Below are 14,620 nucleotides of genomic sequence, written 5' to 3'. Positions count from 1 at the left end.
CAGATTATTTGATCTGCCCTATTAAACAATTCTCTGTGCACAGGAGCACCCTGCACAATTTCTATTTATACCTCTTCAACTGCATGGGCCATGTCCATATGCTCACCCAGCCTACACTCCTCCTCCTCCAGGCCCAGGTAAAGCACAGTGCAGGTGCTGGGCAGGGTCAGGTCCTGCCCCCCTCTATATAGGCAGTGCTCTGCCACCAGCTGACCCACCTCTGACCTGGCTCAAACAACTTCTAGCCTCACCAGAACTAGCTTAAATCTATGCCAATAATCACAAGCTGTTGGCACCTGCCATTTGACCCGACACTAAACAATAATGACCTACAACTCTCCTTGAAGATAAACCTAACACAAGGGGTCAGAAAGGTTTCCCACTGCTTATTTACAGGACGTTTTCCTCTTTGTGGTTCTTCAGCACACACTCCCAAATCTGAGCCAATTGTCCTGTGCTCTTTCTCAAGACCTGGGTGGCTGCCAGGCAGTAGGAGTGACTCCAAAAGCTGCACCTGAGGCACACAGTCACTCCCGCTGGTTTCCTCAGAGCCGCCCCAGGTTGCAGAGTTTGGGTCTGTTTAAGCTTTTAGACACTGCAGAGGAGGAGGCAGGAAACAGCAGAACATGCTGAACAGTGTAAGGTGTAAATAAAATATTTAGTTAAGTTACATTTTTAAGAGTTAGATGCTCAGCAATAACATCAGCAACAATAAGGTAAAAGCATTCTTCCCATCTGAACTGATTTCTTTCCCAGCCTCAGGTTAGGGGAGGGTAGGAAAACTCCACACACTCCTGCATGTTTTTCACCCATTTAGACAGGAATTTCCCTGTGCCTCCCTAGTTCAGACTGGACAAATCTCCACTGGCACATTTAAATCCTAAGCCCTGGGTTCAAAACAAGGATGTGACATGCCACACCTGACCCCTTCCATGAATCTCTCTTTAGGGGAAAAAACAATCTACCAACAACCTATTATTTCAAACATGCAACCAGCTCACAGATGAATGAAGTTCTACCTAGGGCCTGAATGGTCCTAAGAGGGTAAATTCCACTTTTATATTTCTGGTGCAAACTGATTTAAAAGCCTCCTACGTTCCCCACCCATGCACCCCTGTCCCTACGGCATGCTGTTCTCAAACTGCTGAGGAAGCCTATCCAAACTAAAACCACCAAACAATGAAAATAAACATTCTGGAGGAGGAGAAGAGAGGAAAAAAATAAGTTTCAGGAGGTCACGTGTGGGTTTTATTGGCATTTTTAACACACAGTTCATTTCAACTGACCTGTTTTACAGTTTCCCCACTCGAGAGTCACATTAACACACCTGGAAGATCAGAGATAGCAGAAGGTCAATAGTTTGGGCACAGAGGCAGAAATATGCAACAGAGATGGGCAGGGATTTCTGGCTACATCCCTTGGCAAAGTGTTTGCGGCAGCACCACACCCTCAGTGCCAGAACCTCATCCCTCACTGGAGTTTCAAAAGCTCTTCCCCAACAAGCCACTGCAGCCCATTAACTTGGCCTCAGACATGCCTGGGCTTGTTAATACAGGGTCTAACATTTCCATACAAAGACTAACAGAGTTGATACTTTGGCACAAGCATTCTCCATCCAGTCACAACTACTTTCAGTCTGGATTACCTGTTGGTGACAAAAAGGATTAGGCACCAGTTTATGGATTATATCTCACCTTTTAATACTCATTTGCCAGTTTGCAGAGTGTTTACCTCACAGCTAAGATATGTGAATATCTATGTCAGATGCTAGATTTGTAGAAGATACATTCCTTTACCAGAAAAGAAGTCCAGACAGTAATAGGACAGGAGTATGTGATTTTAAAAGAGCAATAGGCTCTACCTGAAAAATGACTGAGCAGTTATTTTACAGAACCCTAAAAACAGAGCATTTCAGGAGCTCTTATATCGTCTCTTTAAGTTACCTTTATCTTGGAATACTGCACAGTGAAAACCACAGAACTTTGCATATAGCCGCCAAGTGAGCTGAAGCAATATAATGTAATATTTTTTAATACAACACCCTCCATTAACACTGACTGCAGTATAGCTGATTTATAGCAGAGGGTTAGGTCTGAGTCACATGCTAAATTAAGGCCCCAAATGCCTAATTAATTCCGTCTTTTCTCAGCTCTGAGCAAAGACTACTTTGCCTCCTATGTGCTACAATATTAGGCAGTAAAAGGGCAGGGAGGCTAGTTCAGAAGTTGCTTCAAGCTAGTATATTAAGTGCACAGACATACTATATCAGTGAAATAATTTAAAATAGCCAATATGAAGGCACACAAGGGGAGTCACTGGTGATGGCTGGAAAGACTAAAGGTAAATCAGAATCAATTTTAAGCAACATTTTAGGCTCTGAAAACCTAACAAAACTTCAATCACTTTGAAGTCTCTGACCAAGAAGCACCATTACTGTTCCAGACTACCTGGAATTCTATAGTTATCTATATGAAAGGTTATTTATCATCTAATAAAAGTACAGAAACTTTGCAATGCAAAAAAGGGCTAGATACCTGCCTTGTTCAGGAACAGCACAAATTCTCTCACACATCCCATAACATGGAAAAAGATTGGGGGGGCAAAAAAAAAAAAAAAAAAAAAAAGAGCAATCTCCCTACTCAAGGATTGGAAAGGATGAGAATTAGGGCAAACATAAGGCTTCAGAGCCTTGGAAGCAGCAGAATGGCTCCCTCCTGGCTCCTGTGCAGTGCACCACGAAGCACAAGCACTACACGACCATCTGCTGCCATGGGTAAGAATTAGTGGTGACAATGGCAGAACACTTCAAGCACAGCAGCTGTACATCCTACACAGAGCAATGAGGTGTGCTGTATTCATGACCCCAGTTTTGTTTGGTTTATGAACAACTAGTCCAAATATAATAAAACTATCACTTACGAAAGCCATTTTTCCCCTTGGTGCTATTTATCTTGGATAACAAGACAGAAAAAATTAGGCTGTTGATAAGACATAGCTTCTATACTTAAAAGTAGAAAGCTGTAGCATTCCATGGACTATCCTCTATTACAGTAGTTTTGCTAGCCATAATCCTGAAGATCTTGTCTGGCTTACATCTACTTCTACTCCCCCTTCCTGATAAAACAAACAAACAGAAGTACCCAACCACACCTGTGGTATCAAGTCTCTGCTATATGGGCCCTTAAAATATCCATACATTTGAGAAAGGTAGTATATAGCCCTTTGGCTGGTTACAATGGGAGAGTAGTCCTAAAACCTAGCCTTGCAGTCACTGCCTTACAGCAGGCACCAAGACCCTGAGCACGCTGCCTGCGCTGCATAACCATCTCCTTCATCCCCTCCAGCACCAGCCCCTTCCAGTTTCTGCTACCAGAAGCTACCGCTGCTGCACCTTCTTCACAGTCAGTCTTTGCTTAGTTCAAGTGAGGCATAAACCAGACAGAGAATGTTTAACATCTGCTAGTGCTGAGATAAGTCGAGTACTGCAAAAAACACAGAAAGCCCAGCTCAAACTATAGCAACCAGAGGTGAGCTGGGAGGATGGATCTATAGTGATATTCCAAATACAGATAGTATTAACACTGTCATTTGGTAAAAGAGGAGGGTTGCACAAAAGGACAGTCAAGGTTCTACCACATTATGCTCAGTAGTTTTGTTTATAGTATGTGTACTTGTAGGAGGAAAAAGGAAAAATAAGTATTTTTTAAAGCTCAACTTTGTTTTCTTGCTTTTGTGACCATCCGTTATGTTAAAATACATTGTGAGTGCATCTCAACAATTTACTCTATGCAGAAAGTATTTATTTTAGGCCTTCTACGCAACTGTAGAGAATCTTCTCAGGACAATTCTAGTTTATAGTTTCTCAAGATTCGTGGGACAGAGTCATCTGTTTCCTTTATTTCATTAGTAGCTATATTTATACCATACTGAGTAACTATTATTCCCATGTCATCCAACAGTACAATCACAGCAACAGTAAACAAATTTAATAATAATCAAACCAAGTTAAAAATAATCAAAAGGTGATGCTTCAGATACATTTGGCAACAATTACCTAATAATAGCAGATGGTTTGTTTAGATGTTTGGTGATAAAGGGTGGCAATTCTGAAAACACACCTCCTCGGCTTTAGTAGTCATTAACAAAGTCATGGTCACATCAAGCAACTTTCAATTCCAGGGTGTTTTCATTCTGTGAGAGCACCCATGAGCTATGATTTAGTTTCATCTACTTTAGTCGAGAGTAGTTAATAACCTCCAAAGGCAAATTTGTTTGATTGACTTCACTTCAGCTCATCTAGTACTAGGCAGGAAGAAAGTTACAACCTGCCAGAATACAATGGCCACAAGGGTTTCAATTTGTTGTAGAACACACCTAATAACCTCTATGAAGGTGACTTACAGCAGTTAAGAATCACTTGCTAGCCTTCTTCTCAATGGCTTTCTGCTCCATTATTGGCAAGCTTAGACATTCTCATATGCGCTTTGTTCAGTGCCATTCCATCCCCATCAGCACCCCTAATCAAGCCTCCGTCTCAGTCAGGAGTACCGCAAACTTAGACAGGAAAGTTCATATTCCCTAGTGCAGTACAGGGGCCAAGATTTGATAAACTGAATTTACTTCTTCATCTCAAAACTTCACAGGGGGTACATTTTGTTCTGTTCAGGTTCCTGCTTAACACAGATGTTAGCAGGTCAGTTACTGGCACGTGTTAGCAAAACAAATTAAGTGCTGGGGGGAAGGGAGAACAAACGAACATGATTTGCAATTTAAGTAGAGGATAAATAATTGTGTACTTGTCAGTGAAGGGGATATGATATTAACTATTCTCTCAGTGCAGTGTTAAATGTCTTGGTGTGGCACATTTCCTGTTTTTTAACTGATCTATATGTTCAAGGTCCCAGCCTGGCAGGCTGAACTGTTTACTATACACCTAGAACACCAGCTCAGGGCACAGCATGGAGCTGGTTTTCTTCACTAGATCTAGCTCAATTACTAAAGAGTGAGAAAAGCCTTTGGTCTTGTATTGGCATAGCTTGCCTCATTCAACATTTCTAAAAAGCTAAAAACTAAATATAAAAACAATCATTAAAGAACATATATTTACATTTGCCTTATTTAGTAGCACTACTACACTAATGTTTCTTCTTCTGCATCTAGTCAGAGATATCTTTTTTTCCCATTACTACTGAAGAGGTACCAATTGACAGTTTTTCCCCATCTCTTCAATGTTTTTCTCATCTTAACAACTAGCTGGAAATAAGCTAACCTATGTATTATACAGACATGTTCCATCAAATTGACCTTACTACTCCAAACTAGTTTTACGCAGAATTTACCATTACGTTCAGTAGTGCCTTTCCTACTCAAAGCATCTGAACATACTATATAAATCAGTTCATAAACTCTAGCCAATAACAGTCAAGATACACAATATCAATTAAACAACTTAAGATTAATATTATTTCCACAATAAATGTATATTTGCTACATTTTATCAAAAAACCACACACACCAAATCATAATTCAGATCAACTGAACTCTGTATTTTCTTCATAATCTTCATTTCAACCAGCATCCAAGACACAGTTGTTCAAGAGTTTTATCCGTTTAGCTAACAAAATCCCACATGACTGAGCAAATTACAATTAGGAAAATGCAAATGTAATAAACAAACATGCAAACTCAAAGATATGTTTATCTGCCCAATTCTCCCATCCTGTATGCCAAAATACTACATTATGTTTCAAAACATATCTGCTACCCATGTGTTCCAGTTTCTGAATTTGTTTGGTTCTCCTCGGAAGTTTCTGTCAGAGGTTTCAGGGGGTTCTTGTTTTTCATTTTCATGCTCCCACTCCTTCCGCTTTTGGTGGCTTAAGAATTCTCATCTGTCACACACAGAGTTGCATTTCGGATGTTGAAGAATTTACCATCCCAAACTTGTATTTCATATTTGAATAAACAAAAGCATGCCTACCCTGAGCCCCAGTCACCCTGGAAATCAATATTACAACACCAAGAGAAAGTTCTGGCAACACTAAACAGTGATTCAAAAGGAACTCTGCCAGCCAGCCATCTTCATAGAAAAGCTACTTGCCAAATTCTCATCATTTTGACACACATGCACTCCATGTTCTCTCTGCCTCAAAACTCCCGCAAAACCAGCCCAACAAACAATGCAAACAGATGTCTTAAACATAGCAGGTCACACAGGAAACAAGAAAATTCATGAGCTCAGTAATATCTGAACTTAGTGTCCCTGGATGGAAGACACAACCCCCAACTCCCTTCTCTGTGAAAGTTCATTGGTGGACGATCACGGGTAACCACATTTCCTTCAGCAGAAGTGTCTCATGATGACATAATATAACAAGCGATCTCTGTAATGCAAACAAAGGGCCCCTATTCACAGAATTCAGTGGTTCAGTGGAAAAGAGCTTATTCTAGTAGAACTCTGACCAAACTTATTCAGTAGGGACCTCTTCCAAAACTCTCTTGCTCAAGCTGCTTCAAGAAAAGGTCTCCTAAGACTGAAGATACACACAGAGCAGCTATTCCTCTTAAATATGACAGACTTTGTTCCAATGAAAGCATTCCCTTTCTCAGAAAAACTCCACTGCTTAGTTTTGCTGCTGCTGACTCCTGTTCAATAGGAACTACTGAAAATAACCACATGCAGTTACTCCAGAGCTCTGTTCTCTTTACAGAACATTTTCCTATTACAACCAGAACTTAAGAGTTGTTCTCAAAGTGACAGTAATTCTGGATTTCTTTCTTCTCGCCATTGCTATTTATCACACTTCCACATCTTTGAAACGCTCTTCAAAATACACCTGTGATAAGGAGGGAGGGGAACAGAAGGGGGGAGAGAGGAAACCTCAAGACTGCAACAGCTAATATGCACTATAAAAATGACAATGGAGAGAGGTAACACTGGAGTTTTGACTTTTAGCGGTACATCAATATAGTAACACACGAGTCTGCCTACCTATGGATTCTGCAACGCAAAAAAAAAAAGAAAAAAACACACAACCAAAACCAACCAAACAAAAAACAACAACAAAATCAATGTTGCAGTTTCCTGAAGAGGCAGTGAATAATAGAAACCTGATCAATCATTCGAGCATCCAAACAAAAGTCTCTTTGTATCTTCTCCAAGTCCTTCTCACAAGCTGCTACCAGAACCTTTAAGACAAGATTATTCTAGCAGCTCCCGAAGAATTCCCATCCAATGCCAGAGCTTGATTATTAAAACAGGAACTTAAGAAACATGGAGAAAACAATTTGCACTTCTCTATCTGAGATTTCATGGGTCTGGCTTGTGTTAAGTGTTCAGAGACCCTTATTCCAAGAGAGTGAGTGAAGCCCTGAGTAAGAAAAAAACAAAAACAAAACAAACCCCAGTCTGTGGCCTGTTCCTAGGTCACTGCAGGCACAGAAAACCAGTGACATACAGGAGATCAGATGAGGTAATTTCAACAATGGAAAAACTCATCAGTTGAAGGAAAGGAGAATTACTAACACATTGTGGGGCGGGGGGGGGGGAGGGGAAGCTAGAGATTAGAGAGACCAAAAAAGCTTTCCGAAAACTCACTCAAAAATCAGAAACTGGCCCCCTCCTCCCCAGGATGTTGGATTGCCAGATGCTGTACACATGAGCTCAGTAAGGGACATAAAGAAAATGACTACCCAGTTTCGTGGCTCATATATAAAACAATAAAGAGCGAGCTAGTGACTGATAAACTAGTAAAGAGATCTGCACTGCCACTCTGTCTGCTTTACCATAATGCATTTTACAGCATTATACAAACTTGCTCAACATCAGATAACTTCCTCACTACAGTCTGTCAAGACATACACACCTTATTGATAGCTATATTCAATGTTATACTGGAAATAGAAAAATGGTAGTCATGCAGAATTATTTCAGAAGAAAGAGATGAAAAATTGAAAAAAAAAAATTTAAAAAAAGGTTCCAACAGCTAAAATAACTTAAAGTGGAAACTTTTCCCCTCAATAACAAATGGGCTTTTACAAGATTTTTATCCCTGAAGAGATAAATGGAACATCATGCAATTTACTGCAGGTGAAATGCATAGCAAATAATATCTGGAAAAGCAGAGGTCTCGCCATGTGAAGCAGGCACTGAGAGGCTTACAGAGTTATACTGCAGGCAATAGCTTGCTTTGGTACTCTCTATAAAATTCTGTCATCATTGTACTGTGGGTACCTATGACCAATAGCTATTACTCCGCATGTCATTAAGGTAGTCATAGTTCAACATTATTGCATGCAAGTAAGTGTAATGAGCCCTGAAAAACTGCCACACAAAAGGCCTTGCATTTAGAAAAAGAAAATGCAGTAACAAATCATGTTGCCAACATTTAAACAAGGTTTTATTGCCTATTTCAGTTAAACTGCACTCTGCATTTGCTATCATAACAGACAGCATTTATCTCCCAGCCTTTTTAATGTAATACTGAAAGCATTTTTGTCACTTGACAAAAAAAGGACAATACTGAGCAGTACTTACCACTGTCATTGTCAGTCTTATTAAGGCCCCAACTCAAAAGACTACATACAATCTAACAGTTAAAATCCAAGAGAAGTAAGCTATAAAGAAAACAATAATTTATGAACACATACCTATGATGGAATCCCTTCGAAAAACATCTCTGTCAAAAATATAAAATGACAGATGGCGAAAGGTCCGAGGAATTTCACAGTAAAAGTCTTCTCCATAGAAGGGGCTGGGTAAAAAAAAATAACATACACATAAACACACACACACAAAAAAAGAAATTAGTGTTGGTATCCTGAAGGAGTCAGTTTGCTTATACTTTACCTCTAGAATATCACTGTGTACTGTGATGGTCTCTCCTGCCCATGAAGCACCTTCAAGCACTGTTCCACTTTGACTCTTCCTATCTTAAATGCTCATAGAACAAAATTTCTTAATGGGCAAAAGAGAAGAGATACTTCTTTTTATCTGGAGAACAAGTGTCCCTAAACAAAGAGGGCAGAGACCACATGATTTTTTAACACGGAGTGCCTTGAAGAGTGCTTACAATACACCATTACGACATAGATCACAAAAACCAGGATGACCAAAATACAGTGTGGTTCAGGGCATATATATTTATTAATTTATTTTTTAAAGGATTTGGTTTATTTAAAATGAAGTGCCTACGGCTATTGTCTCTTTTCTCATCCCCTTCAAAGTTTCTTATTTAAAGTCAGATTCAGTCAACTGACGGTAACTAAGCCTCGGAGCTGACACAATGCTTGTTACCTGGCAGCGCTATATATCTATTTTTGCTTACTGGAACTGTATAGAATAAGTTTTCTTACATTAAGACCAGATTTAAAAGAAAAAAATACTATCTCAGCATGAAAAGCTCTTTAGAGACTTAAGGGGCTTTCTTTGGATCCTGTCAATTTAAATGGAAAAAAAGAAAAACTCAGACACCTAACAGCAAACCTTTCAGTTTTTCTCTATCCAATTATATGGTTAAGGATTTACTCTTAAGAACTATAAGCATCCATCAACATTATTTATTCATTGACAGGTCTACCATTTTACACAGATTCTTCATTCCAAGTCACTCATGCTTCATTAGATCTAAATCGGTGGATGCAATTTGAGTCATATGGACAAATACAGCAAGCACTGCAGATATAGACTTAAAAATAAATCTAATTCCAACAGGCCAAAAGCCAGCATCTATTTTTCTTCCCCTTTTAAACGCAGACCTAGTTATTGTCTTGGATAAGCACAAAAGAGAGAGACGGAATTGTGCTATAGCTTTAATAATTATTAAAGGCTTTTTATATTAAAAATTATCATAAAATATTAATAGTTCCATGCATTAACTTTCAGTTTTCCAGCATTTTGTCACAAGAGGTCATTCCCTTGGCTTCTTTCAGGATATTTTACATCACCATATACTTTTGCGTATATTTTTGCCTGCAGTAAAGATATACTCCCTCCCTGCCACATTCCCTCAAAAGCTAGCTGACAAATCTCACTCAAAACACACAGGCACTGCAAATTAGCTAACCACTCTTGTGTTGGAAGAGAATATGCCACATTAATTTCAAGAACCCCAGAGACATCACTCAACATTCATTAAGAAGATTATTTAAGTCACTACTCCACTAGCCATGTAGAAGAATGCATATTGGATAAACAAGGAAGCCCAAGGCATACCCACAGGTTAAACTTCCACCACTGAAATGGTTTCTTATTCCTTGAAAAAAAATGCATCCAGCTGTAAGTTATGGCAACCAACGTGAGCCACACTCAGTCATCCCTATTGTGAAGGCAGATGAAAATAAACTCTAACAGCTGGAAATGGCAGCTGGTTTGACTGTTTGTCCCAACTGTTCCCTCCAATTCAGCCCTCTTGGTTGTGTGTTCTTGACCCATTCTGCTCTGAAAGGTTTTATGTGTAATCACGAATTCAGCAGCCGCTGCTTCAGGCACAAAATACCCAAGTTCTTCAGTACAAGCAGCTTCTACCAAACCAGAAACTACCTGATTGTCCTAGCAAACACACTTCTGCTGGCAGCCCCAAGGTCCTCACTCTGTGCACATCGCTTGGTCCAATTTTTCCACTCACAATCTTAACCCAAGGGGGCTACACGAATGCATAAACATTGCCCAAATATCTAGTGCATTATACATGCAAAACACTTGCATCATTCCGAGCCCTAATACTCTGTTCAGCCATAAAATTGTCCTTTCTCCTGGAAGAACATGACAGATGAATTTACTCACTAATGACCTTAGAATGAAATGACACTTAACGAACTGCGGATTATATACCTAATCCTCTATCAAGAATACAAGGGAAGCTTCAGCATACTGGAAGTCTAAAGACAAAGTAAATACAAAGTGTGACTTACACTGAGCATACTTCAGTTCAGCTCAGCTGATTCTGGGGGAAAGAGCAGGGAAGCAACAACAACTGAGGCCTTTGCAAGTCTCCTATTAATGCTTGTCACTGCTGGTGGTGGGAGGCAGAAGATAACTAAGACCACACCACAGCATAACAGACAGGAGATTCAGAAAAGCAGAGTGGACAACAGGAATCATCTAGTCCAACACATGGTATCAGAAAGAGACTGATTAACACAAGAAATGCTATGAAGGCTGACTTAGCCATGCAGGGATCACATCTAGTGATTTTTTTAGGCACAAGGCTTATTATTTTAAGCAGTGCCTGCTGGCTGGCAGTCTTCATGGGATACATTATTTGTGGCCGCTGCAGACAGAAGTGAAGCTTTGTTCTGCTCTTGGCTTTCCCCCTCTGAGATCCTGTACCCCTCGTAGATTCACAACCTCTCATCACCCAGGTAGCACCCCAGAGGTACACTGCTGTGGCAGATGCACTCATCCCCAACAACTGCATTCTTAATATAAGCAAGCAGATTTCCAATACAAATGCACTCACTCTGCACTGGATAATTTGCCAGCAAAGTTTTAACTGCAAGGGTATGTAAGCATCAAGACAAATCTTATATCTCCCTGCCCCAACCTTGTGTAGCTCTGCAGAAACCGTACCTACTTTCTGAAGGAATCTAAAGTAGCCACAAATGCTTCCAGCTTCCACTTAAATGTGTGCTTTTCCTCCATGTATCTCTCTTCAGAACAGTACTCGCTTTGTCTCACGCCCAGACCTGAAGAGCAATAGGTCACAGCAGTCAAACCCCATGATTTCCCAAGCTAACTTATCTTGAGCACGAGCCCCAGGGCTCCAGCATGTTTTTTCCAAAAGAACATGCTAAATCCCTCCCTCAATGTCCCCTCTCTCCCAAAGGACAGAATTAGTCTGATGGGGCTTCAGTGAGTACTTTTATTTTGACATAGCAATTAATAAAAAGCAGCAGCATCCGCCTACACAGCCCTTGAGTCTGACAAGATCCTCCAAAACAAATACTAGAACTAGCCTGGCTGAAAACTCAGGAATCTTTCCGAACCAATGAGTTCAGATTCAACTTCCACGTTTTGAGTTAAGCTTTCCCCGTAGATTAACCAACCCTATGCTCAGAAAAAAATTTAGTCATTCAAAGAGGAGGAGAAATAATGAGAGCCTTCAGATTAGTGTGGTCACAACAGAAGGGCATGGACAAGACCAGTGTTGTCACTGTTTCAGACTCTTCTGGACTTCAAACAAATGATGGGATATAACTGCTGAGAGCAGGATCTTACAAGGACAGAAACAGTGGACCTACACTGTAAATGCTTTGCTGGCAAATTATCCAGTGCAGAGTGAGTGCATTTGTATTGGAAATCTGCTTGCTTATATTAAGAATGCAGTTGTTGGGGATGAGTGCATCTGCCACAGCATTTCCTATTTTCCTACAACATGGATGATGAGAGGTTGTGAATCTACGAGGGGTACAGGATCTCAGAGGGGGAAAGCCAAGAGCAGAACAAATGCAATTCAGCTCCTTCCAAGCTCAATGTAAAACCATTTTCAAACCAAGCTTCATCAGTAACGACTACTAAATTTAGAACAGTTTTATTAGCTTATTTTTAGCTTTGGTATCACAGTGATGAGAAGAGTAGCAGTGCAGGAATCAACTACTGTTTAGTTATGAAATAGGGCTTGCTCCTAAGTCACTCTCTTCCATTTTCCTGTTGGGACTAAAAACTACAAAGACAGACCCATATCAATTTTTAAATCCTTGCTCCAAGCTTTCAAGCACACAAGGGCCTGACTCTGTAGCCTTCTATTCCACATACCCTCACTTCACATCCCTTTCTCATGTCTTTTCTAGTGCATACCCATCACCTTGCTATGCTCTGAAGGATGGAAGCTCCACCTCAGCTGCCCTATTCTCAGGAAGCATGGGGCTCTTTTACTGCACGGCCTTTATACAGCCCCTACCACCAACACATACACCAACCAATCCCTGTTCAGGACACTATCCCTAGGATGCTTCCACAGCTGTTGTAACAAGAGATTCAAAAACAAAAACAAACAAAAAAAATTCAAGTAAAAGCATAAAGAATAGTGCAACAGATTTGAATCTTCAGGCATACTCCCCCCTTATAAAAAACTTGCTTGTTCTCAATGCTCATGGGAGCAGGAATACCAGGAAATCAAAACCAAAAAGCTCCCTCTAGGTATTGTTTCACTCACAGCTATCCAACTTGGAGCCCTTCTCATTTCAAGGTATCTATTTTTGAATCTCTTCTAATGTGTGTTTTGGCAATGGATATTTTTAGAACTCAGGGAAGAAGAGAAAAAAATTGCTGTGTAGATCAAGTGGAATGAAAGCAAATAAGGATGAGAATCGTTATTTCAAACACGATAAATGGGAAATTCTTCCCTTATACAAGGTTCAAAATTTGTTTACTTTTGTATGTTTTACTAAAATCCAGAGGCATACTTGCAACTTTAATTCTGTACTGAAATCATCACAAATAATATTAACAGAGAGGAAGAGACTTCATAAAACAAATCTCAGTGTAGAAACATTTCTTTAGTTTCAGTCTGCGTTGCAAAACCTTGTACTTCTTTCTCAATACTTAAGATTCGCTAAAGCAGTTTTGTTTTTGTTTTGGCACCAGCACTTCAGTGGATGAAGTGAAAGCATTGCATGATGAATAATAATGAAACTTTTCAAACCAGAATTCTTTGTGTATGGATTTTTTTTTCCCCTTAAACTGCTTTTGTGATTGAAAGTAAGGACTATTAATATGCCACACACAACTCCACATCCTCTGACTATTTTAAAACGTTTAGAAATACTGGATTCATCCTGTTGCATGAACTGAAGAACAAAGTTCACATCGCCATGTGAGCTGGAAGCAAAATCAGTCTGTACAAAGGAGTACACTTGTTTGTTTCTACTACTAAGCTTTTTCTACTACTTGGCTAATACATCTTATACTATGCTTTGCAGAGTATTTAAAGGGAGTGGGGTAGAGAATAGAAGGTTTATTCAAAACAGATAGAGCAAGCCAAACAAAATCTGAATAGATTTCAGTCTCCTACTAGACACAGAGCTACAAGATAACAGGCAAATAAGACAGGCTCTGCAAGAGCCAAAGTTGGCAGATGTCATGGTAGCTTCCTTACACAATTTATTAAAAACACCTTGTATTATATTTGAAGCACAGATTTGGCAGAGGACACACAGTAGCAGGAAGTATATGGCCCACAGGCAACATCTAAATCCAAACATACCACTCATGGCCACTGTTAAGAGCACAGGTTGCAGTCTTCCAGGCATCCACTGAGACTAAGCAAATTCTTCCTCATGTCACTGTGCAGACACCCAGATGGACAAGGCTGTGTTACAGCCACAACCACCCCTACTACACAGAGAAAAAATAAAGCAGCGTGCCTTTTCCCAACCCTATGCTCTGAAGAGAGAGACAGACACACTAGCTATAGTTATCATCCTCACTTGACAGTTGCTGGTTTGGCTCAATGAGGCTTACAGGGATTATGATAACTTTAAGCAGCAGCCGTTTGGCCCCTAATCACCTCCTAAAATATTCTGTAAGACGACACACACAAATAACAAAAGTCACATTACAGCTGCATTTACTTTTTTTTTTTTTTAAATCACTCAAAGCAGCCTACAACACCGACAATTG

At 40.0% G+C, this 14,620-nt stretch overlaps 1 protein-coding gene across 1 annotated transcript in view; it reads right to left on the bottom strand.

Moving 5' to 3' along the window:
* RASA3 (RAS p21 protein activator 3) overlaps positions 1–14,620 on the bottom strand; it is a 131,382-nt gene that overhangs the window by 72,770 nt on the left and 43,992 nt on the right. The window contains exon 3 of the mRNA XM_080341798.1: positions 8,650–8,753. Coding sequence (XP_080197924.1) covers positions 8,650–8,753 — 104 coding nt within the window. The remainder of the gene's footprint in view (positions 1–8,649; positions 8,754–14,620) is intronic.

Source organism: Nesoenas mayeri (assembly GCF_963082525.1).
Source record: "Nesoenas mayeri genome assembly, chromosome: 1".
NCBI lineage: Eukaryota > Metazoa > Chordata > Aves > Columbiformes > Columbidae > Nesoenas > Nesoenas mayeri.
The sequence above is the reverse complement of the archived record's forward strand: the minus strand, read 5'-3'. Positions and strand labels throughout refer to the sequence as shown.